Source organism: Protopterus annectens, chromosome 12.part0 (assembly GCF_019279795.1).
Source record: "Protopterus annectens isolate FY-2018-M chromosome 12.part0, PAN1.0, whole genome shotgun sequence".
Classification (NCBI taxonomy): Eukaryota; Metazoa; Chordata; order Ceratodontiformes; family Protopteridae; genus Protopterus; species Protopterus annectens.
Window position 1 is genome coordinate 674,801,892 of NC_056746.1, and position 27,529 is coordinate 674,829,420.

A 27,529-nucleotide genomic window follows, 5' to 3' on the forward strand; every position below is an offset into this window, starting at 1 on the left:
GTTATCTTCTTTGTGATTCTGACCAAGTTACTTCATCATACAGTACATTTAAGCTGCTCTTGAAAAGGGACACTTGTGTCCCATGAGCTGTCTGAGGCTGTTAGCAAATGTGTTGCATGGTTTACTATCACAATGCCGACGTGCATTGCACGGCTATGAAGTATTCAAACAACAGATGTTCGAATACTTCATATTTCGGCAGGTGATTTGAGCGAACGTTATCATTGCGAATGGACTGTGCATTCACAATTCTAACGTTAAGCTCATGAGGATCGCGGTACAGTGCGGTTAGGGAAATACATCCCTTTCCTCACTGTAGTGCGATCTCGGAGTTGGAATATTAAGTTGGGGGAGTGGGGGTGCAGCCCCCCACAGGGGGGGTGCAGAGGGGCTTGCCCCCCTGCATAACTGTGTGTTTAGGCTGGTTAGGTAGGTAGTTACGGGACGGGTGGGAGTGCTGTGTATTGCCGAAAATGTCACGAGCGACATTTTCGACAATACACAGCTGTTTTCGACTTTAGGTAAATTCGGAAATGTTCATTTCCAATGTATAAATTAGAAAATGCAGACATGTTTTGTTCTGATTTTTAAATTTATGATAGTAAACCGTGTTGCATGTTAACATTTTGAATTCCATACCTTTCACATATTATTAGTGCTTCACTATATGCAATTTAAGTATAAATCACAACGTTTCTTGTAGTTTAATACACTGTTAGATGCATTTTCACTAAATATGAGTTTTAATGGAAGGGAAGTTTATTGTTTCTCATGAGATGTCTGTTTAGAATGTGAGAATGTTTTGTTTTGAAAATGTCAGTGTTTTTTCTATAAAATTTGGAATAAAGGTCTTAAGTGAAATCCACATCTCTGTGATCATTGTAAAAGTAAAGAAGAAGAAAATAGTATGTACATTGTCAAGTTTGAAAAGCAGTTTATGGTAAATGGGGACAGAATGACAAGTAATTGGATATTGGTATGATTGGCATGGGCCTGATTCATTGCCATGTATAGGGTACCATGTATCCATGATTTGGCTCTGTTGATTCATTATGGCATTATCAGCCATTCAAGTAGGTCAGACTTGTACTGACTGATGTCAGCTGTTACTCTGGCAGTTACTGCTGAGGGCTACAGCTCCAACCTGTTAATGAACTGCTTCTTGTGGTAAGGGTGCAGAGTTTGAATATTTCCTCCATCATTTATCTACATTGTGACCCTGAGTAAGTCACTATGAGGTGATAGATATTCTTGATGACAGAAACAGAATATATGGAGGCCAACAATGAGAAGTAGGTGTCCTGAAAACATGTGAGCCCCCATCCCAAAAAAGTATGTTGTATGCAGTAATACTTCTGGTTTTTGTATGCTGTGTGGATTGTTGAACAAAAGCCGCTGTATCATTTATATTGTCTTTAATTGGTCTTTGGTTTATTCATTGCAGTAAAGAATTAATTTATTTAACAGGCCTGGACTGTGTAGTCTAGTCTAAACATATTGCATTTTAGAAATATATTTTTTCAGGGCCTTCTTTATATCCTCGACCAACTACAAAGGGGTTGACATTGTCAGGTCATATAGCAGACATTATTAGGAATGATGATTAGAACTGATTGAGCTTCAGAATTATGTAAAATCATTGATGTGTATTATTGATCTTCAGCATCCATTATGTAATCATTGACGTGTATTACTTTGATACAGTCTTCTCTAGAAGATCAGAGTGCAAAGTATTTTTGCATTTGGTTAAAACCATTACTCTGGTAGTTAGTGCAGGGGACTAAAGCCCCAACCTGTTAATGAATTGCTTCTTATGGCAACAGTGCAGGGTTTGAATCCTACCTCTATCATTTACCTACAGTGTGACACTGAGTAAGTCATTTAACCAGACAGTGCTGTGGACCAATTGGTAATTTGAATGTATGACTATAATTTTAAATTAGCTTGTTTTTGCTGGCACACAGGTTTGTGATATGCACTGTGTTGGGCTACAACAGTATGTAAGGTGCTATGCTCAGAAGACTAATGCTATGAGCTGATAATCAGCTGTTTCTGAAGTGCATGGTTTGATTCCTCCACCCTTCCTGTGTGACTCTGACCAAGTCATATCACAAGACATTGCTCATGGGCTGGCCCTGAAGAGGGACACATGCATCCAGTGGGCTATCACAAGTTGTTAGCAAATGCATTACATGCTTGTGTTTTGAATTCCTACAGCCTTCACTTAGCCAATAATTAGTGCTTCATTATATGTTTATTTGACCATTAATCCTGTCATGCCTCTTGCAGTCTAATGGGTTGCTAGATGCATTTTCAATAAATTAGAATTTCAAGGAAAGAGGGGTTTATTCTTGCTCATGCAAAGTCTATTTTCAACATGAGACTGTTTTCTTCTATTTAGCAAATGTATGTCAATGTTTTTGCTACAAAATCTGAAATAAAATTTTAAATCAAATACAAATCTTTGATTATTGTAAAAGTAAAAAAAAATAGTATAAACACTTACAGGTTTGAGCATTTTTTTTTCTTGTTATTTGCATGAGACAATCAAGCAATGAAATATTGGTATGGCTGTGGGGGGAAGGGTCCATTACCCTACCTAGGGTCCCATTTGACCATGATTCAGCTCTGGTCTGGGGAGTGGCCCTAGTTTTGATGCCCAATCATTTGACATCAATAGAGCCAAAGTTGCCTTCTATTTTTGATGCCTCAAGTATGGGGAGAAGATATAATCTATTGCCTTGGTAGCCAAGGCTCTACTCCTTTTGTCTATAAATTAAAAAAAATATGATTGAGCATGACTTTTTTGTTCTTTTGAAACATTAAATTTGCTTTGCAGTCCTGATACCTACTACTTGCTTAGAGATTCTTAAATTCCGGGCTTACTTCACTTGACTATATTAAATAGTATCATGTATTTGTACATAGTTTCAGTGCTGTTCTTTTTTACTGTTTGTATTTTCTGGTTTAATTGGTCAATATGGATAATTGGGTGCTTCTTGACTAACACTGTAGAAACGTTTAAATTGTTTTGATGCTGTTTTCTTCTTTATGGCAGCCTTATTCTTCTGCTTTTGCTATTTATATGGTTTAAATAATTTTGATGTTTTTTTTTTCTTTTGCTAGCCTCATTTTTCTGCTTTTACTACTTATAGGTTCATTTTCACCTTCTCAGATGTCACCGGTCACCAGGTGGCACAGTTGGAGGGTAGTATATTGGGATTTTTTACTGTCACGGTATATTTGCTTTGGCAAGTCATCTTTCCAACTGCCTATGAATAAACATGTTTCCATATTTATGGATACTATTTTGAGGGACATTCATTTTGAGAACCTAGGGCATGTTATGTTAGCAAGCAACTTCACTTCGGATGACAGGTTGGCTCTGGACCAATTATGCAATAATAAAGATATAGTAGTTGTTTCTGCTGACAAAGGAGGTGCTGTCATGGTTTTGAATACTGCTGATTATATACAGGAAGGGTTGACACAATTATCTGATAAAAAATGTTATATGCACATGCCTATAGACCCCACGCCTGTGCTCAAGGACAAAATTGACTCATTTTTGAAGCTAGCCTTTGAGGAGGGCATTATAAGTAAAAAATGTTTGTCTTCATTAATGGTATCTGAACCCTCAAAACAGATTTTGTACCTTTTACCTAAGATTCATAAATCCTTGATAAAACCACCCGGCAGACCTATTGTCTCTGGAATAGGATCCCTGACTGAACCCCTATCGGCATTCCTCACGAAATATCTCAAGCCATTGTTAGGCTTGATTAGATCCAGATTGCAGGACACTACCCAATTTTTACAGCTTATTCAAGATACTCAACTGGAACCTGATTGGTACATGTGTACACTTGATGTGAAATCGTTATATACAAGTATCCCGCATTGGGCGGGTTTACAATCTCTTCAATACTGGTTAGAGAGGGCGAATCTCTATACACCTGGGTTTAACACATTATTGATCTGCATGTCGGAACATGTACTCAACAAAAATGTTCTTTATTTTCAAGGCCAGTGTTACTGGCAGTTGCAAGGGACAGCTATGGGAGCATCATTTGCTCCCATTTATGCCGATCTTTTCATGGCCTATGTTGAGGAATACATGATATATGATACCTTACATAACATCTATCAGGTGGAGATGGACGTCTGGCGACGTTATCTGGACGACTGCTGGCTAGTGTGGCGGATGTGGGTTACTTGCATGAATTTGTGGAATACCTAAATGACAATGTATGGGGACTTGAATTCTCTGTGACTCATGATAAAAATACTATCAATTTTTTGGATGTCACGGTATTTAGGAATTCTGATCACACCTTATCTACGAAGGTGTTTCGTAAGTACCCACAATATAATACTTTGCTTCATGCCTCTAGCTTACATCCCCGTCATACTATTAGAAGTATTCCTGTGTCTCAATTTATACGTATTAAACGTCTTAGTTCTAACGACAAGGAATACCAACTAGCCAGCATGGATCTCAGTCAGAGGTTTGCCAGTAGAGGTTATGATCAATATGATATTACTTCAGCCAGATGTAGGGCAAATTGTACAGACAGGGAACAACTATTGCAATACAAAAATAAAAACAAGAATACATCTTGTACCCAGGTTAGGTTTATTACGACTTATGGAAGAAACATCAATATGATCAGGAATATTATCAACAAACATTGGAATATTTTACTGGCCAATGACAGGTTACGAACAATGTTGGGTCCACAATGTCGATTTTCATACAAGCGGGGCAAAACTTTGGGCTCGTACTTGTCACACTATAAACATATGGCTAGTGGAGGTACTATTTATAAACAACTTACATTACATGGTGATGAGCTTTTTGGCTCTTTCCCCTGCGGTCATTGTGGCTCCTGTCCTTATATGCCCAAATCTAAAGAATTTTCTAGTCGTAACACCAGTAAGATATTCAATACAAAAATTTTTGGTAATTGCAGTAGCGATTGGGTAGTGTACCTAGCATCTTGTTATTGTGGTGCATTTTATGTGGGCCAAACTTCCAGAGCATTAAGATCCAGAATGAACGAACATCGTAGTGACATCAGAAATCATAAGGAGACTAGTGCTTTATACCAACATACACTTAAACATCCACAGGCCAGATTCAATTTCATGATCATTGATCGAATTTCTGGCGATAGAACCAACAAACAAGGTTGGCATGGCCTATTAGATCATAAAGAGAAATATTGGATAACAACATTGGGGGGTTTGTTTTATCCAGGTCTTAATGACCACCTTTAGGGGTTCCAGGTGCTATAGCTATTACATCCCAACCTACATATCCAATATGTCAGAAGCTTTGGACTTATGTTGGCAGGAAGACTTTTGATATATGTGTCACATTTACTTGTCCCTAGGTATCCTGTTTTGAGTGATTGATCATTGATATTCAATAATGGGCAATTATGCTCATTTATGGTAATATGGATATTTACTATATGGAAGTTGATGCCATTTATTACTGTTGTATATCCAATTTAAGGTGATTGTCTCATTATTTACAGTATAAAAGCTTTTTATGCTTTTTCTGTATGGGAACTGTCTTATACTTTGATCATATGTTTATTTTGTATATTTTCTACATTTTTTATGATTTTCAAGATTTTTTGTTATTTTTGTCCTTTTTTATTATTATTTTTTTATTATTATTTTTTCATTATTATTTATTGTTTTGTGGTATATGTTCACACATTTTTCATATTGGTCAGCCTGTATTGCTCTGATGATTCATTCTATGGTCTTACAATAACTGTAATTTTGACCAATACAAAGAATATGTTGTCATGATTTTAAAAAAATTTTTTTCTTTTCTTTTCATATCATTAATATTTATGAACCTGCTTGCCCTATTGGCTGTTGGCTTATATATAATGATTGATGGATGGGACTTGTTTGTCTTGTCCTACACTGAAGAAGGCAACATTTGCCGAAACCGGTCTGTTTTTGTACGTCTAATAAAGGATATTTTTACTCCTTACTGCTCATGCTGGTCTATTTGGTGGTTTGGTGTATTTGGTTTGGACCGTGCATTTCCCCCTTGCATGGGACTCGGTTGGTTCGTTCTTCTTTATGGCAGCCTTATTCTTCTGCTTTTGCTATTTATATGGTTTAAATAATTTTGATGTTTTTTTTTCTTTTGCTAGCCTCATTTTTCTGCTTTTACTACTTATGGGTTCATTTTCACCTTCTCAGATGTCACCGGTCACCAGGTGGCACAGTTGGAGGGTAGTATATTGGGATTTTTTACTGTCACGGTATATTTGGTATATCTATATATACAGCCAGATGCACAGTTAACAATGGGAATTAATGCAGACCAATATTGGTAGGTTCATATGAAGGTCATGAGTATAAATATAATGGTCTTAACTCTCCTGTTACATGGTCTCAGCTGGAAACCTAGTTACATCAACAAACTCCTGATATAGTGCTATGAAAAGGACTTATCTCACTCTTAGTAAGTACAATAAATTACCATTTCCCATTACATTTGTGTTCCACTGTTGGTTGTATTTGTTGCATTTTTGTTGCTATTATCTTGAATGCAATATGGGCATTGCCTGCAGTTTCTCAAGCTGTGGTCAGTGCTCTACTCTGGTAACAAAAATCTAAGTAAAATAACATAAAATCACAATGTAGGTGCCAACATGTAGTTTCTTCTCCTTGCCACTCAGGGAAAATTAGTGCTATGGCTATAGTTACATGATTTGGATTATAAGGTGTCCAAATTTTAGACAATAATATGTTCTAGAAGGAAAGATTGTTAAACTTTCACAGTATATTTTAACTTTTGACCCAGTTTACCACCATTCAGTAATGAGGATAAAGGAAACATGTAAAATATTCAAATATTTATTTATTAGCATTTGTTTACCAGAATTTTCTGACTGATTACCAGAAGTGACCCCTTTTCAGAAGAGGCTCAGGGAGAAAAGCTCCACCGTGTATGCTGAGACACATAGATATAAACATTTACAAAAGGTTGAGTCATTTATATGGGTGTTTAGCAGTGCAGTATTATACCTACTTAGCTTCATAATAGCACAGGTATACAATTTTCAGAGAAGAAAAAAATTACATTGGCTATTCTTAAAAGTAAAATATTGCAGTGGAAGACATTTATATACAAAATTAGGAGGCTATGTGGAAGTTGTAGCAAAGAAACATGAACTGGGAGGTATAGTATAAGACAGCAGATTTACACAGATAAGATATTTAGAAGTAGTAGTAGGCAAAAGATCTTTAAGTTGAGAAGGTGGATGCAAGAAGGTAAAATGTGGCAGTGGTAGGTAAGAAGAGTACAGAAGAGTAGAGAAGACTAAAGTTATAGTACAGATGGCAATGAGGCAGTGTTGTAGAGAAAGTAGGTAGTCAGCTGGGTGTGAGGCGGGAACATAACCAAGAGTCAGTTAGGTATTATTTAAGTTGTGTTTTAAAATTCCTACAGCTGCTTACTTATTTGAGAGAGGAGGAGAATTCTATGTTTTTGGACACATATAAGGAGTACAAAGACTCCAAACGGATTTGTTAATTTGGAACAGTGCTTAGTCTGTAGAATTTAGAGGCATGTGTGGGGTGTAGGGTTGAAGGATATTGGATAGAGTAGGGTATTCATGGGGCTTGTTGGTAAGTTTATGGGCAACTCCTAATTAGGAGAGGTGTAGGAGCTGAGGCAGCTCTAGCCAGTAGAGTTGCTTTTAGGCCAGGTAGTGGTGGGATTTATTATGCATATTAGTGGTGAATTTATAGCAATGATCCAGAAGGAGAAAAATTGAGGCATGAAGGTTAGCAAGTAAAGGAGATGCATAGAGTATGGTAGGAAGCAGAAGAGTAGATACTAGTTTCTCTCTAGATGCCGTAATTAGATATGTATGTATGAAGTGTTCATTGAATTTGGTAGCTATGCATTCTATGCTGTTGTCTAGGGAGGCAAATGGTATGATGTGGCTATAGAAGCTTGTTTATGCTTGACCAGAATATTTTGGAAGAGGTATTGATTGGTATTCTGATAGCTTATATAGTAATTTTTCTTATCTTTCTTCTGTGGGCCAGCATAGATTAACAATCTTAGTTTCATTTTATTAATAAATATTTGTCCTTTCTAGTTCTGTGTGTTATAAGCAGGGAAGTCACTATGTTAAAAAGTCAGACCCAAGAAAATTCTGGACACCATGACATGCTATAGATGTTAACTGGAAGTGTACAAAAAGTCGCTATAGGCTTGAATGAGTTAATGTTTTCAGGACATGAATGATTTTTTAAAAGTGGGAGGACAACTTAAGCCACTAGCAAAGAACTGCTTTGTTTATATTTAAATCATTTTTATTCTTTATAAACGTTGATGGGCAACAAATACTGCCACCAAACTGCTGCATTTATATTAATTTCTCTTCCTTATGGAATGTCTCATTACGAATTTATAAGAACTTTCACAGACTTGTAGAAGTCAGAATTTGGGAAACACATAGCTAAAGGGACAAGCAGCAATATCACCCTGTATGGGATGACTACAACTTAAAAATTATGCCCTAATAATTGAAAACATATAGTTGGTTAGGAAATGCACAGAGAGGGGAAAGGGAGGTAGAGAAGATGTAATGTGCATTCTAGCAAGGAAGAGGTTAGGAGGTAGCTGTGCAGTGTCCTAGAGGTAAGGGAGTACCAATATATGCACGCCAGCATCTTTGGCTAGTTAACTCTTAGTGATGATGTTCATTGCTTGTCTACCCCAAAGAGCACTACTCTCTTTTCTCCTCTGACAGTGTCTGCTTTGTCCAAATGTTTATCCCATTGGAGTCACCAGACAATTCTCCTGGGCTGCCATGGGATGCCCCTGAAAAGTGACACTTGCATCCAGTGGGCTATCACAAGCTAGGTCTTATTACAGGACTCTACAAGAGAGCTTAAATATTCAATTACATAGCAAGGCACCATGGGGTCTATCAGAGTATAGGCTTATAAACCAGTCAAAGCAGATGAGAAAATTACAGTCAAAGACATCTTTTATACCCTTTTTAAGTATAATAACAGCACCTCTCTACTTGGCTGTCACTAAGAACACTCCACAGTATGTAGAAGGGGTTGAATAAAATTCTAGGGTACTTCTTTGGGGGTATTGTTTGTTCATCTGTTTTTTTGGTTTTTTTTCATAAGTCTTACTTTGAATCAGCAGGTTTTGGTTTAAGACAGTTTAAATAAAAATAAGTCTTAAAAAATACTAATTGTGTATACGTAAGATTTTACATGTTTTGCAAGTTAGCCTTTAAATATTCCAAATAATAAATATAACCAACACTTTCTGCACAGTATGCCCAAAGAGTGTATGAGGAATTCAGTCTAAATATTTTCTGCAACACATGTACAAAGTGCACTGTACATAATTTAGTTTACTAATATTAACTTGCTATCACTTCCTCTGTGTTGGAAACAAAGGCTTTATTATGTTTAGTAAAGATGTTAACTTTGGGGAGCTCATTTAGTTAATATAGACATTTGATGCACTTTAATTCATCAGGTTACTATAGCATATTACATTTTATGAGGTACACTATTTACAAGTTGTTAGTATATAACAGACATATATAATTCAGAGGTCTGTCATTTTCTACTTGAATTGGCAGACTGCAGCATGTACTAAAGTTTTTCTTAACTCATTCACGCCAATAGCAACATTTTGTATACTTCCCGTCATTCGAGCTGATAGCAACCTTTTGTAAACTTCCAGTTAACAACCATAGCTCCTTAATGTATATTCCTTTTTTGGGTATGGCTTCATTAACTAACTGAGTTACCAGCCAATAATAGGCAGTATTAGAAAGGCTAAGGAGTTATTAGAAAAATGACACTAAGATTGTTAATCTTGTGTGTCCTGCATCATCATCGTCATCCCCTTTTTCCCACTTTTCCTACATGGGATCAGGGTATCGTGTTAACTGTCACCAACTCTCTCGATTCAGTGCCACACTCCTGCCTTCTTCAACACTTCAACACTCATGCCTGACTGTCGCAGATCTTTTTTCACACAATCCATCCACTTCTTTGCTGGACATCCTTGCTTCCTCTTACGTTCTTCCTATCGGTCCCAAATCTTTCTCACCAGATTGTCATCTGCTTTTCTGCATGTGTCCAAACCACCATAATCTGTTCTCTTTGAACTTTTCTGCAATTGAAGCTACTTTTGCTTCTGCTCTTATGGCCTTATTTCTTCTTCTGTCCCACATTGTGCATCCTACCACTCTTCGTAGGCACTTCTTTTCCATCACCTCTAGCTTCTTCAACTGTTCTGCTTTTATTGCCCAGGTTTCTGTACCACACAGTAGTACTGGTCACACCCCTGTTTTGCACACCTTACTTTTCAGCTTCTTTGGCATTCTTCTGTCATAGACTACACCTGACAGTCTATGCCAGTTAGCTGCAGCCCCTTTTATTCTAGCTTTGACCTCTTCATTCAGACTTCCCTACTCCTCAGCCACACCTCCCAGATGCACGAAGCTGTTTACCTGTTCCACTATCTTCCCTTCTATTTATATTCTCAGCTTCTTCTGATTTCCCCTGTTTGCTGCCATTACCACCATCATATCTGTGCTTAGTTTCATCCCACATGCCTTCAACTTCTTTTGCTAAAGTTCTAGCTCAGAGTCTGCCTGTAATGTCATATTGTCTGTATACAGCAACTTTGTTGATCTATCCCCTCTGTCCTGTTTGCTAATGTAGTTCATCAACAGTATGAACAGCAGTGGGCTCAAAGCTGAACCCTGGTGTACACCCACTCCCACTGGGAACCCCTCTGTGAGGCCGAACACTGTTCGTACTTGAGTCATTGGGTCCTTGTACATAGCCTGCACTAATTCTACCAATGTTTCTAGGACTTCAAACCGCCGCAGTACTGCTCAGATCAGCTTCTTTGGGACCTTGTCATATGCTTTCTCCAAGTCTAGGAATGCCCAGTTGGACTCTCTCCTCTTCTCTAGCTTCTTCTCAAGTATTTGTCTCACTCCAAACATTGGGTCAATTGTGCTGCATCCTGATCTGAATCCGAACTGCTCATGATGCATCTTATATTCTACTATTCTGCGTATCCATTTATTAATCACCTTCTCCAGTACTTTCATGCAATGTGACAGGAGTTTGATGCCTCTGTACTGGCCACGGTTGTGGATGTCCTCTTTGTTCTTGTACACTGGCACTAGTATGCTTATTCTCCAGTCATCTGGGAAACAACTTTCTCTCCACACTGCAATTAGTATCCTCAGGAGTCATTTCTCCCCTATCTCACCCAGCATCTTTATCAAAGCTGCTGTGACCTCATCTGAGCCTGCTGCTTTCCCTGACTTCATTTACCTTAGTGATGTTCTTACTTCTTCTAGTGTGAGCTCATCTTCTTCTTCTCTCATCGTAGGCTGCTTCTGGGGCAGTGTAGCTTCTGTGGGGTTTTTTTCATTCAGAAGCTATTGAAAATACTCTTTTCATCTGCCTTTAATGTCCTGTGGACTGTCCAGCAGGTTGTTTCTGGCATCCCTTATGAAAGGCATCTGGCTATCTTCTTTATCTTTCTGTCTTTTCCCTGCAACCTGATATAGTTTCTTTGTGCCACTTACTGAGTCACTTTCAAGAAATTGGTAGAGTGCCTCTGATGCCCTATTCTTTGCTACTGCAACTTCTTTCTTAGCTTCCTTGCTAGTCAACCAGTACTCCTTCTTAGCCTGGTCAGTCTTTTCTATCTCCCACTTCTTCCAGCACTCTTTCTTTTTTTTTTCTTGATGACTTCCTGGACTTCTGCATTCCACCACCAGCTTTCCTTATGTATCTTACTTTCATATCTGGTTTGTCCACATATCTTTTCTGTAGTCCTAACACATGCTGTTTTTAAGTGCTGCCAGTCTTCTTCAACTCCCACCTATTTCCTCATATTCTTGATGTGCTAGAGCCCTGTATAATTCCTTGAGCTATTGTACTTTCTCTCCAGTCAACTTCCAGGTCTTCAGCCTGGTCTCTGTTGACCTTAGAGCCTTCTCTGACCACTGCTTGCAGCTGATTGTGGCAACTAATGGTTTATGCTGTGGGCCGACTGTTTCACTGGGGATGACTTTACAATCATGGATTCTACCACAGTACCTTTTCCTTACTAGGAAGAACTTGAGTTGTATGTTGGCTATTCTTGCATATGATCTTGTGACTGTCTCTCTTTCTGAACCATGTGTTGGCTACTATCAAGCCATTTGCGAGACAGAAATCTAGAGTGACTTCTCCTTTTTTATTCCTGTTGCTCCACCCATGTGGGCCCAGCAGTCCTCATAGCCTGTTTTGTTTGTCCCATATGTGCAGTGAAGTCACCCATTATCAACACCAATTCATGTTGTCCTGCTTTATCTAGTAGGTCCTGCAACTGCTGTCTGAATGCACTCTTTTCCTCACTATCACAACCCTGCTGTGGGGCATAGGCTGAAATTATGAATACTGCCCTATCATTACATCGGAGTCTGATTGCCATGAGTCTGTCATTAATTCTGATGATATCCCTCACTGCCTTTTAAAGCCTCTCTCTCAACACATTTCTAGCCTGTCCCCCTCCTCAGTAGTAGTCTGGATCCCAAGCTAAGTGGTTTTGCTGCACTGCCCTTCCATTTTGTCTCTTGGATACATAGGATGTCCAGCCTTCTCCATATCATCATGTTATCCACTTCCAAGGTCTGTCCTGTCAGTGAATCTACATTAAGTATAGCAATTCTCAGTTTGTGTTTGGCAGGTTGTTTGGTTTTACATCCAGCTTTCACTCAACAGAGCTATCCCAGGTAACTCAGGCTGGGCAACTAGACACCAGCCAGCCAGTAGCTTACTGACCCAGGGCTGCTGGGCTTTATGGGGGGCACACACTGGCCAATAGAGGCACAAATACCCCTCTCACTGTTAGGAAGAGTCCCTGCCGTAGGTCAGGTCTTTGTCCTGCAATGTAGAAATTAATCACTGTTTGACACATATTATTCAATGTTCATATTTATGTTCATGTTTTCATAGCTGAGAGTGTGGTGTAAAATGCCATTGTGGCAGACAGGAAAATTCCTTGTCAATGATCATTAATATCACACTGTTCTGGAGATCTTGTTAGTTGTTTATTAGTAATTATGAAAATAAGTAATATTTCCTTATGTACTTAATACTTTTAAAAACACAAGTGACTATCAAACTATTGCATGGCATCAGGTGAAACCTTAGATATTGCTGAAGAAAACTGTCTTTGAAATTTGTACTGTAAGTTGCATGTCTTGAGATATTCAGTATTCTTTTTATGGCTAATTATATAATTATGCATATGTTTTCATATTTTGTAAAAAAACTCTCAACAGACATGCATTCAGAGATTAATTTTTTGCTTTCATGTGGAAACTTATGTCTGGTTAACAAAAATGTTTGAACAGTATATATCTAGGCTGTATAGTGTCCAAGACATATCAATTTTTTAGAAACTTTAGCAAAAAATATAATTCTGGGTTTGTGTACATTACAATATATTAAAGTATTTATCAAAAGACTACAAATGCACTATTATCACTCTAAATGATACTTTGTTCTGACAACATTGCTATTTGTACAGTTTTAATAGCTTTTATTGTTCATACAATATTTAAGTTTGTTTCTTATGCTTTTTAAGCTGATTTTTTGAAAATGCTATGGAAAGCTAGGATATGTATAGGCTGCCAGAAGTGTAACATTCCACACCATGAAGGTATTAATGAGTTACTATGCTTAATATTAGTTTTATTCTTTAGTGGACCTGGAACAAATACTGATAAGTTAATGTCTGTTTTGCCAACACTTGGGCCCTTAGATGCAAGCAAAATTGTATTTGTCTTTCTTATTGCAGTTCCTTAAGAGAGATGACCGGTGGCTTAATTCTACCCCAGTGGTGTGGCAGGGAGGGATAGACTTTAACACTCCAGTAGGGAGGGTGGTGATGTAAGAATGTCCTGTGATTATGATACCTGGTGGAGACTGGGGTTGTCATGTGATTGAAGGCATGTTCCCAAGAACTGGTAGATGGGTGGACATGTTTGAGTTGTAGCAGAGGCATTGCAATATGCTGCAACATCTCCCATTGCACACCCACCCCTATGGAAGTAACCGTGGAAGGGAGTTTGGGGTAAGTCACAATAGAAAAAACATAAATGCCAGTGCAATCCCCAAGGTCATCCTTAGAATCCACTTTGGCCCCAGCAGAAAAACAATACTAGTCTGGTGGTGGATTGGAGTGGCAGGTAGACCCATCAAGGGACATGGAACATTGGGATGACTGTCCAAATTAAGACAAGGGGTAAAAAAAAGAAGAAAAAAAGAAGTACTCTCAACCTGTTAAGTCTTAATGAAGTTCCTTAAAGCATATAATTCTTCAGCAATGCAATCCCATATAGCTACTAAAAGAAAGAAATGATTTCACTGAACATGCTTTCCATCCTTAGTTGCATGCATTCATATGTGATTCACTTAGGATCAATACCCACGTTAGTCAAAAAGCTTATTAATGCAAGACAGTCAGAGTATCGGTTTTTATTTAACAGTTGCTATGTGGAAAGGTTCATACAAAATAGATGAAATGCAGCAATTTATCTAAAAACTATTATAAGAATATGGGTTGATATGAGCAAACTGAAATTGTCTAAGATGGGACTCATTGACACCTTTTTTCAAAAAAACTTTGAAAGCCAAAAGCTGCCTAACAGGAGGGAACTCTGAGTACCACTACCTTCTATATCTAAATAAAACCATTTCTACCATTACACCTTATTTGGGTAAGTTATGTTTTCTTATTTTTACTTTTGATGACCAGCAATATTTTGCAGGGATGATTCATATCATCTTGCCTCAGACGATTTAACTTTGATTAAATATTTTGCTCCCAAAAATGCAGGATAAACGAAAATTGATCAGGTAGTATTTTGAAGTGATGCTAAGCATTCAAAATAGCAAAACAAATGGACAAAACAATAACCAGTAATCACAATCACTTGTGACAAATATTTGTCAGTAAGAATGACATTAGTTTTTGCCGTAAAAACATACTGCTAACTTTAGTGAATCATGGTGAAACCCAAACATTTTGACTATTGCATTATTGATTTGTGAAACTAGTTTACTATTTTCTTATTCACTTCCTACATTATGGAATGGACACAGTAAGCTGATAATACTGTATTAATACTGTAGAATAATAAAATGGAGAAGTCACGCAAAGATGAAATATACTAATGATAGCTTATCAGTGGGAGTGGTAAGCACTGGGTAGCATATCTACCACAAGAGCAGTGGTTTCTGGCCCAGAAATTGTAGTTTACTGGCCATTTGGGCAGTTTTTCCATCTCTTTCAACTTTCTGGTTTAAAAGCCCACGTTTGGGCTTGTTTCCTGCCTTTTCTGTAACTGGTCTAGTCCAGATACAGATTTGCTGTATCCCAGACTGCTTGTAAGCTTTTGAGCCCCACAAGCCTTTCTATGTTGGAGGGAAGCCTTCTAGCTTATCAGTGGGAGTGCTCTGAAGCAGCAGAAAGCACCCCTGTACTACCAGGCTATAACTCATTCCACACCTTTCAGCCCCAGAACTTGGACCGAAGCTCCAAAGGCAGTGGTGTTTCCATATTCATAAAGAGTGCGTACACCTCCAGACTGGTAGCCCAACATAATGCATCAGAGATACTTCAGGTGCAGCTAACATTGGGTAAAACAGCAATTCTGGTCATAGCCTGCTATAGGTCCCCAACCATGTCCCATGACTCACACTCCACATTCCTAAGCACCCTGGAGAATAGTAGGGTCCAACCTAACACTCTCATACTGGGCAACTTCAACTACCCCTCCATTAACTGGGAAAACTACTCATGAACCAATACACTTGCCCAACATTTCCTGGAATTCATTAATTCCAATGCCCTGGACCAGCTTGTTCTTACCCCCACTAGAGGTAACAACATCCTTAACCTGGTCATTACTAACATGGATGACCATTGCTCTACACCAATAGTCAACTCCTCCCTAGTTAGATCCGACCACAAACTAATCACCTTGGAAATACACATCCCTCTCACCCCAAAGGTAACCACCATGAAAAACTTCTCCAAAGCTAACTTTGGGCTCCTAAAAACAGAGGTGGCTAACTTCACGGCACCCATGCAAATGGAGAATAGTTGCATTACCGCCAAATCATACACCGATGCACTGTACGAACACATACACAGATGCATGGATTTCATCATACTGAATAGAACCAAGATACTCTCCTCCAAAGAAAGGAAGCCAATCTGGTGGTCCCTGCCATTAACAAAATCCGCAACAGAAGGAGGAAACTGATGCGGAATAAGGTGTAGTTCCAAAACTGGAAAAACTCATCCTCAACAAAAAGCCCTTTAAAGCTAGCTATGAAAACAGGATTGTAGCAGATAGTAAAGACAACCACACGGTGTTCTATAGTTATGTAAAGAATCTCCACAACAATACCCAGATTTGCTCTTAGCTACTGCACAATGGTACCTCCTATACCGAGCCAACAGATATTGCCAATATACTGGCTGACAGATACAGTGCCAACTTTACCCCTCTCTCCCCCCACAAAGGACCATTCACAATACCAGAAGATTGCCAGGCACCCAGTATTACTGCTGCACAGGTTAAAACAGCACTGTCCAAGGCCAAGAATACAGCTTCTATGGGACCTGACCATATCCCTGGCTGTGTTCTACATGAACTACAGAGTGAACTGGCACCTCACCTGTGTGCCCTGATCAATCAAGAGCCTCACCTCAGGCTTTGTCGCTACTGAATGGCACACTGCTACAGTCATCCCTCTCCACAAAGGAGGAGTGATTACAGACCCTTAGAACTATCCCCCCCATTAGCCTGGTGAGTCTAATATGCAAAGCTATGGAGCACATCATCATGGATATAGGGAATCTCCAAACTTTGGATCCCACACAGTTTGGTTTTGTGAAGGGTAGATCATTCCGGTTTACTATCACAATGCCGACATGCAATTGCACGGCTATGAAGTATTCGAACAACAGATGTTCGAATACTTCATAGTTCGGCAGGTTATGTGAGCAAACGTCATCATTGTGAATGGACTGTGCATTCGCTTATAACGTTCGCTCATGTGAGGGGATCGCGGTACAGTGCGGTTAGGGAAATACATCCCTTTCCTCACTGTAGTGCAATCTCGAAGTTGGAATATTAAGTTGGGGGGGTGCAGCCAACCCACAGGGGGGCTTGCCCCCCTGCATAACTGTGAGTTTAGGCTAGTTAGGTAGGGAGTTACAGGACGGGTGGGAGTGCTGTGTATTGTCGGAAATGTCGCGAGCGACATTTTCGACAATACACAGCTGTTTTTGACATTAGGGAAATATGGAAATGTTCATTTCCGATGTTTAAATTCGAACATTCAGACACGTTTTATTCTGAGTTTCGAATTTATGATAGTAAACCGATCATTCCTTCTCAACCTGGTCGACTTCTTTGAATCAGTTATCAGAGCTGTGGATGAAGGCAAGGTGGTTTATACAGCCTATCTTGATCTGGCCAAGGCCTTTGATACCATTCCCCACTCAGGAATCACAGAAAAGCTCACTAAGCTAGGCATCAACCCGTATATAACTAAAAGAAATGAACAAAATGAATGCTCAACGACAAATTGAAAAGCTACCAACTGGATACAAAACAAATTTATTATAAAACCAAAAATGAAGTTCAGAATTTACAATACCAAAATAAACAATCAAATGTGAGCACTTTCGTTTAATTAATATTAAACTTCATCAGACAATACTTTTAAAAAAAAAACATATATTACTAGGTGGGTTGCAAACTGGCTCACAGATAGAACCCACGGTGTGAAAGTAGCTGACTCCAAGTCAGACTGCCGACCAGTCACAAGTGTAGTCCCACAGGGTTCAGTCCTGGGTCCTCTCCTGTTTGGTATTTATATCTCTGACATCCAGGCCAACATGAAGGGACTCTGTCTGACAAAGTTCACAGTCAATTGCAAGTTGGGAGCTATTATTAATTCCCCAAATGATGTTGACATCCTACAGAAAGGCCTGACTGAGACCGACTAGTGTCAGAACCATGGCCTTAAGTTTAATGCCAAAAAATGTGTCGTCATCCCCTTTGGGAAAAATGCAGTTGCCATGAATTACCACATCGTTGGTAGGTCACTGAACACAGAAGGCATTATAAGAGATCTAGGAACACAGGTTGACAGCAACCTCTCTTTTGACCAACACATTGCCACTGTGGTCAGAAAGTCCTTCAATGTGGCACATCTCATTACTAAGGTTTTGCCTCCAGAAAGAAAGAGGTCATTGTCTACCTGTACTCTTCCCTCATTAGGCCAATCATCGAGTACAATGCCCCATTTGGCATGTACCTCACTAGACACCTGCAACAACTGGAGAGGCTGCAAAAGTACCTCACAACGAGGATACTAGGCCTTAAACACTTGTCCTATATTGACAGAGTCAAAAAACTCCAACTATTCTCTGTCTCATATTACCTACTTAGTGGCGATCGCTGCTTGACTTACAAAGCCATGTCTGACCCAGCTCTGTTAGAAATGCTACATCTAAAGAAATCCCAGTCCCTCCACACCACATGCTCCAGAGCTCTCTACCTCATTACCACAATCAACAGAATATGCTGTAGTGACAGGTTCATAACCCAGCGACTGCCTATGCTATGGAATAGACTTCCCATACATGTCAAACAGAGCACCTCACTGGCCCTCTTCAAGAGAAATCTTGATGAGTGGATTAGAAATAGAAAATTCAACCCGGGGATCACTCCAGTGGCTCTACTTGACAGAGGCATTGGGAACTAAGGTCAGGTGGCACAATGCCATGGTAATCCTGTGGGCTAGGCTTGTAAAGGCTCCAGGGCCATTAGCCTAGTACATGCCTATGAACCTATAATTGTTCCAGTTTTTATCACTCTACACAATTTCATATGTGGTTAACAAGGCAACATGCCGTGTCATCAGTAGGTCTGATAATTAAATAGGTGCAACCAACAGACAAATATGGTGAAGTCAGACTAATAAGAGGAGGAAATTAAACAAGGGAAAGTGTTTTTATTTACCTAGTTGTTTTCATTTGTTGGCCAGGGAAGTATGCCTCTATGTAGAACCTCCTTTCATCAGAGGGCCAAGGAGAAGAGCTCCTTTGAAGCAATATAATACAAGCTGCAAGTAAATGAACACAGGTAAATTAAATACTATTGTCATCATTGACAGTGCAGTATTAGAAAATGATACACTGTAGCATATTGAAATGGTTTGCATTTCATAAAAGAATACTGAATAAAAGTATACATTCACACTAATACACTGACACTGCTATTTTATGACTTTAAGTCTCTATGTACTGAGAAACACAAAGTCATAAAATACCAAGATTTGCAAGCACAAACAAGCGCAATGTAGAAGAACGATACCCAGACAATCCCATTAGTAGTAAAAGCAACAGGACTAATAAAAAGGAATTTACAGTCATAACTAAATTTGCTAACAATGCATGTAACCTGATATGAAATATAGAAGGAGGCATGTCTTGATACATCACTAGTGCTGTGCAAAGCACTCCTGGCAGCCCATGACTGGAGCAATACTAATGATAAGAACTCTAATCATATCCTGACTTAGGAATGGGATCCAGTTCTCTCCTAGAATTAAAAACGCAAAATATTTGGAGCAATTAAAAAAGATAGAACACATTTATACTTCTACACTCATGATATCATGCTGAATTGGACTAAATGATATACAAACGGTTTACTATCAAAATGTGGAATGGCAGTTACACGAAACTGGGGTGACTGAATGCGTGTTTCCCAGTTTCCATAATGCCGATCTGAAAATGTTCAAATCTACATTAGTGAATGTTAGTGTTCATTCGCTAATATGAGGCCAATGTTCTGATTGGAGATGACATTACAGTGGGAACCAGAAAATTTACCCTTTTCTTCACTGTAGTGTGATCTTGGAGTTGGAATATACAAAACGCAGGGGGTGTCGGGGGTGTGGCGGGTTTGCTCCATGCAAAACCATAAAAATATGTGCTTTATACTTAACAATTCCCACGGCAGCTAGACCACAACAGCCTGAGTGTCAGACATCACATCCTGATATTTCAAATAATTTCGAATTCAGATGTTGAGATAATGATTTCTGACATTTTGCACAATTGACATTACCAAATTCGACAAGTATATTCAACCAATTGAATAGAATTTGTCGTGATGTTCAATATTTTGATAGCAAACCTATACAAATATTCATTGGGGAGCAACTGCAAACATGGATGTGCATGAAGAACATACAGATAACTAATCTAAAGAGGAAGTTTTTATTTTAATTTATATACACTTTGTTGTCCAGGTTAGATAAGTAGTAACTTGTTCTTTAGTCGGTAGAAGTAAGTTATAGGCATAACAATGTTAGTCTTGGACAATACTCAACACAGACAATTATTAAACAGAATAATAGAAGCCAATATTTATTACATCCAGGTATAGACTATAAATAAAAGTCTAGTGTCAAGGAACATGAACACCAGCAAGTGATAACCTTTCAATATAGTTTTTTTAAAAACAATATTGGAGAGCAAGTAATTGTGAAATGGAGTGATAGTATATCATTTTGCAATTCTTATCTTCTTAATGTGTTGTGATGGTCCATTAATAAACTAATTATCAGAATCAAATATATTTACTTTCTGTTCCTTACAGAGAGCAAAATCTGAAGACACATATTTCCATGATTTAAACTTGTTGTATTCAACATCTAATTTGTTTGGAGCTGGAACAGAAACAACATCTGCAACACTCCGATGGGGTTTTCTTCTAATGGCAAAATATCCCGACATACAAAGTAAGAATATTCTGCTTTATTTAATACTTTCAGGAATGAAATTAAGTAAACTTAAGTGGTGAAACTATACAGAGATGTCTTTTTGTGAAAGGATTTCTTGAGTATGAAATCTACTACTGCTATTATTATATACACTATCACGTGAAATTTGTTTTTCTTAACAATATATATTTTTCTCAAAGAAAAAATACAGGATGAGATAGACAATATCATTGGACCTATGAGACCTCCTACAATTGAAGATCGTAAAAATATGCCGTACTGTAATGCAGTCATCCATGAAATACAAAGATTTGGCAATATTGTTCCAATGAATATCCAGCATGAAACATCTAGGGATACATACTTCCAAGGTTATTTCCTTCCAAAGGTAAGACAGCAAATGCTGTAATGTTAAAATATTAAACAATTTAATAAAAAAAAAATAGTGCCTCTTTCATAGATTCACTGGAGTATACTAGACTAATGATCACTAAGGCCTTTATAAGCCTAGCCGTGCACCCCAAATGTGACCCCCCCAAATTTGATTTATGTAGGGGTGATTTAATGACTGCCTCTGTCCAACAGTGACATAGATACTGGATCAGGGCTGAATTTCTGATTACCCATCCATTGGTCCAACTTGCGTTTAAATACAGATAGTGAGAAACTCTGCTTCACATGGATGGGGAAACCTGTTCCAGAGAATGGGAATTCTCTGAGAAATGCATCTGCCTTTCCAATATGTGCTATTTATGTCACAAGAAAAATGTAGGTCTTTTAATCTAGTAGGTCTGTTGATGTTTGTTATGTGGATGTGTAAAAGGCTCATCAAAAGAGGATCCAAGGATGCCTTGTACACCAGACAAAGATCACCTCTCAGAAGTCTGTATGATACTGAGTAAAGAGACAGGCCTTTGTGGCAATCCATGTAGGACACTGTGTTTACTCCCTCTATTTTTTTGTAAGGAAACTTTATGGACATTAGGGTTGGGAGGGTGGCTTAATGGCTAAGGTGTTTGCCTTACAAACACAAGGTGCAGGGTATGAGTCTCACAAGGGATAATTGGCTAGGCTTAAAATGGCTCACAAGAGCAGTTAGCTTAGTACTAAAGTATGAACCTATGAACCTATTCCATTTGCTGCATGTGTCTGGTCAGGTACATACTGAAGGGGGCATTATACTCTATGATGGGTCTGATAATGGCCAAGTACAGTGCTATGATGACCTCTCTGAACCTAGATGCCATGCCCTTGCTTATGAGTTGAGCAACATAGAAGGATTTTCTTACTACCTTGGATACATATTGGTAGTAGGCTAGCTTACTGCTTACTATCTACAAGAGTTCCCAGATCCCTAACTAGTGAATCAAAGTTAGGGGTGTTTTATTGATGACATAGTTATCTGGGGTGGCAGGCATCCCAAAAGGTGCTATAATGTATTTCTTGGTATTTAGTTTTAAGCCATGGCTTTGGCACCAAGCACTTGTCTGTGTTAGACCTTCCTGAAGAGTGTTTTCATCTTGAGGGGATTTAATGAAATGACTGCTCCCAGTCTGCAATCATCTGTAAGCTTGGTTAGCCAGATACCTTTGACATTGACTTTGATATCTGAGAAGTTGATGCCAAAGAGGAGTGGGCTTAGCACAGAGCCTTGGGGACTCCACTGATGACCAGCCTCTTTGTGGAGGTGGACTCACCAATTCTAACCTCCTAGGTCATATTAGTGAGCTAACTTGATATGCAGCACATTACAAAGCAAATGCAAATCCCTACAGCAATAAAATATTGAGAAAATCAAATATGTAAAGTAAAATCCAAATAAGTTCCAGGCAGGCAGGTGGACTGGACTCCAGATGTAACTTTAAATCAAAAGAAATGTATTTGTATAAAGTGCTTCTCATCCAAATGGTGCTTAAAATACCCTCCCTTACTAGTCATGTGATCAAAAGACCAATCAAGAATTTAAAGTACCTTCTACATAAGAACACTTATATTACTCAGACTTCTCATACAAAAACATACTCTAAAACATTTTTAAAAAACAAATAAATGTTAAACATGAGTAAAAACATCTGGACTCCATTCAACCTGCCTGCCTGGAACTTATTAGGATTTTGTTCATCAGTCTGCTTTTGCGGTTGTTTATCTAGTTGGTTTGTTTGTTTTGCACTAAGTTCATGGCAGCTAATGGGCTGGCTAAATCCCCACCCTTGTTCAAGGAACCAGGGAACGAGAGGGACACACTGAATAATTTGACTGCGATGATATCTACCCTCACAAAGCAGGTAGAGGCTTTACATAAAAGACTAGAACAACCTCAGCTTGGAATGAACTGTACACAGAAAGAGAATGCCTCACAGCAAATGTTGCAACAACTACCTATTTTTTTCTGGTGCAGTTTCACTGCCTCACATTCAAACCTCTTCTGGTGAAAGAACCAGCAGGATTAATTTGAGACATTTGAATGACGTGCAAAGGGAAGATCACACTTTGGATTATAGTGAAGGGAGTAATTTACCTCTGAGGCTTACTGGGGAGCAAAATCTGCAAGTTTGGCTTGGAACACCTCTGAATTTTAAAGAACAAGCATTTAATACACCAATGGATCCACCGTCTGGAGGTAACTCCATGTGAGATAATCTAACAGCACTGGACAATAAACTGTCCAAATACAAAAATTATGTCTCTAAATAGAATACTTTAATGAATGTATTCACTTAAAAATAGTCCCTAAGGGACATAGAATTTGTCAGTATCTGACAGGACTGACACCAGACTCAGACTTTCATAAAGAACTTATAAATCTTTTTAACCAGCAAGGACTTGACTATTAGCATTAATGATCAAACACTACCATAAGATGGCTAAAGATATAGTCCATGATGTACAAATACTTGATGAGTCAATAAGAAATCATGTTGCCTTTTGCAGGTATAAATTCGAATATCTGCAAATTTTTCAGAGCATAGATCAACACCTAAATAAACTGAAGGTGACCAAGATAAAAAAAGCTGAACCAGGACCGCCTTCAATACGAGAACGTCACCGCCAAGCCTTGCCCATCATAAGCGCAAGTGTGGAATGCACAAAACTACACCCACCCTATGAATATGCAAAACGTAGAGGGAGGAAATGACACAGCAGTCACCTCTAATGACCTGAGTGATGTCACCATGAAAGAAGTACGAGGTGGAAATAATGGGGCAATAGCGAAATTCTGAGAAGCGAGCAGATTCATAATCAACATCGGGGCAAACTAATAACAACAATTCGAATTGGAATCAACATGATAATGTTGATTATTATCAGGACGGACAATGTAATAACAAGCAAAGGTCGAATAATTCAAATGGGGAGAAGCAGGATTTTACCAGAGGCAAGCAGCAGAGGAAGTACAACCACCAGAAAGCCCACAACAAGAGGTGGAGGTAAATTCCTCACAGTCCCTTCTAGATGGACAGAAATGTGTTCTAGTTAAGAATCTGGAAGGGGAATTCACAATTTATAACTATTCTTCCTTTGAACTCCTTGCTAAAGGACTGACTTTTGTCCCTGACCAGAGCATGGACTTAGCTAAAACAATATTGGACTTAAAACTGTTTGTGAGAAAACTTAATCTAAATTTAATCATGGGTAAGAGTAATGCTTTAGATGTAAGACCCTATGCTATATCCAGTAAGTATAACCCGCTTTACATCCTATGTTAGAGACTTTTGAAAAAGTATGCAAATTAGATTTTAGAAGCATAACTGGCAAAGACGGGCACCATAAAAAGAATATGAGTGAAGAGGAATGGAAAATACTAAATCTATTGAAAACAGCCCAAGTAAGGCTAATGAAGCCTGATAAAGGCAGTGGTTTAGTCTTCATGGACATTAACGACTATGAAAATAGAGTACAGCAAATACTACAGATGAAAACTTATGAGTTAGCGTCACTAAACCAATTTAATATAGCGAACCAACATATCAGAATATACATTAAGGACTTATTTATTGAGGCTAAGATAGATTTAGACCTTTATACTTACATGAACATTCTAGCAACTTTAACACTGGTAATCTTTGGAGTTCCAAAAATCCATAAAGATTTGAATGACCCCCCCCCACTTAGACCAATAGTGGATGGAATAAATTCCATAATGTACGCATGCTCCAAAGTAGTAGATAATATCTTGAAAAACTATGTAATTACTGAAACTAAAATATGTAAGAATTCATGGTCCTTCTTAGAGAAAATAAATTATTTAGAGTTTAACAACAACTATCATTTCTTGACAGTTGATGTCAAAGATCTCTATACATCTATACCGCATGCCATAGCCATTGAGTGGGTATCCATCATGATGTATAGAAAGGGTGCTCCAACAACTGAAATACATCTAGTGGAGGAGTTACTTGATATTATCTTCAGTAATAATTTCATTTTTTTCAAACAGAAATACTACTTACAAAAGATAGGAATGGCAATGGGGTCTCCATGCGTAGCCAAATTTGCCAATATGGTAATAGCATATTGGGGGCAAGAATTTATATTTAATAAGGTAGGAATAGCTGATTCTATATATTTTTTCACGAGATACCTGGATGATATATTTATAATCATAAAGAGTGATAGCCAGGTGGCGACAACATTAGTCAATTATTTCAACAGTACGACCAATTTCCTCCAGTTTACCTTTTCCTACCACCACCACGAAATCCCATATCTAGATGTTAAGTTGAATAAAAATGAACAGAAAGGGTTCACAGCTAGAATTCATTGTAAAAAATGTATTCCAACACCTTTCTGCATTTTTCAGGTGCTCACCCTTACCACCAAAAACGAGCTGTCGTGAAGCATCAACTGGTAAGGGCAGCCAGAATAGTGACTAGTAACCTCGATTTTGAAAATGAATGTAAAATCTTAAGAGGGATGTTCACTAAACAAGGATAACCAAGTAACTTGATGGATGAATTAATAGAAGGGATTAAAAGAAAAAGAAGGAAAGGGCTTTACAGGCCCATTTTAGAAGATGAATATATACATGAGGGGCAGTTAACTGTACCAGAGGAGAGAATAGTAAATATTAATATTAATACCAATTTTAGAACAGGGTGTGTGATTACTTATCATCAGGCAGCTTATAAAGTGAGAATGACTTATCTTCTCTTTGTCAATGATTTAAAACTGTATAGCTCATCGGATGAGGAACTGAAAGCACAGCTGCAAGTTGTCAAACTTTTTCAGATGATATTGGAATGTCATTTGGTCTTAATAAATGTGCAAAAGCAACCTTTAAAAATGGAAAACTGCAGCACCAGGAAAATCAGTTTGGGACAAGAATGTGATATAAAAGAACTTGAGCAAGAGGGAGTGTATAAATACTTGGGAGTTGATGAAGGATCAGCAATAAAACATGAACAAATGTGAATAAAGCTCAGTAAGGAGTACTTTAGAAGACTTAAATTAATCCTGAAAACAGCACTGACATCTAGGAACAGGATCCAAGACATAAATCTATTTGTTCTTCCTGTCCTAACATAGTTTTGGAGTGATTGACTGGCCCGAAAAAATGTTGGATAGACTGGATATTAAAACAAGAAGGATGCTTCATGCTCACCAAATTATTTATAAAAATCAGTGTATACCAAGATTATATATTCCCCATTCCAAAGGAGGGATGGGCCTCCTTGAAACTGATTACATGTATAGATATGCAATCATCAGACTCCACACATATCTGCTGACCTCACAGGATCCAAATGTAGTGAAAGTTTTGAAACATGAGGAGAATAAATCTAATATGACATCTCTGCTTAATTTAGCAGAAGCATATCGACTTCAAACAGGAATGGAAATCAAACCAGAAGTAGATAAATGAAAAGTTAATATTGGCAGCCCAAGATAGTGGGCTACGTACATGCTGGATTACAAAGTCCATTGAAAATGCGGGAGAAGCAGACATATGTAGGTTTTGTAAAACCGAATTGGAAACAGTCACAAACCTTGTTGCTGGTTGCAATGTACTAATGGCAGAGGTACTATATACTGAAAGGCATAATAATGTGGTGAGACTGTTGCACTGAGGATTGTGCAAACATTATGTTATTGAAGTGGCTGAAAAACACTGGAAACATGAACCACAGAGAATCATAGAAAATGATGAAGTTTATATCACATGACATCACCCAATACCAACAGTCCAAAAGATAGATGCTAGAAAACCGGATATAGTGGTCCAAGAAAAGAAGACAAAAGCAGTATTGATCAGTGAAATCACCACGCCTAGTGACTACAGTGTCTTACGTACAGAGAGACATAAAGTCATAAAATAGAGCCATGTGGAAGAAAGATACCCAGACAGTTACAACAGTAGTAGGAGCAACTGGTCTTATAAAAAAGTATTTGCAATCATATTTAGATATGTTACCAATTCATGTAACACCATATGAATTGCAGAAGGAGTTATTATTGTGCACATTGTGGGTGCTGTGGAGAGCACTTTTGGCTAACATCAAAGAGTGAAACGATACTCATTTCATGAACTTTAATTGTACTTTGAATGTGGTCCATTCCCATCACGGTATTAGAAACCCAAAAGACTTGGAGAAATTAAAAATGAGAAATA

The 27,529-nt window shown here is 38.3% G+C and overlaps 1 protein-coding gene across 1 annotated transcript in view; it reads left to right on the plus strand.

Annotated features, from left to right (window-relative positions):
• LOC122816780 (cytochrome P450 2K1-like) overlaps positions 1-27,529 on the plus strand; it is a 237,190-nt gene that overhangs the window by 169,324 nt on the left and 40,337 nt on the right. Inside the window, exons 6-7 of the mRNA XM_044089797.1 lie at positions 20,796-20,937; positions 21,120-21,307. Of these exons, the coding sequence (XP_043945732.1) occupies positions 20,796-20,937; positions 21,120-21,307 (330 nt within the window). The remainder of the gene's footprint in view (positions 1-20,795; positions 20,938-21,119; positions 21,308-27,529) is intronic.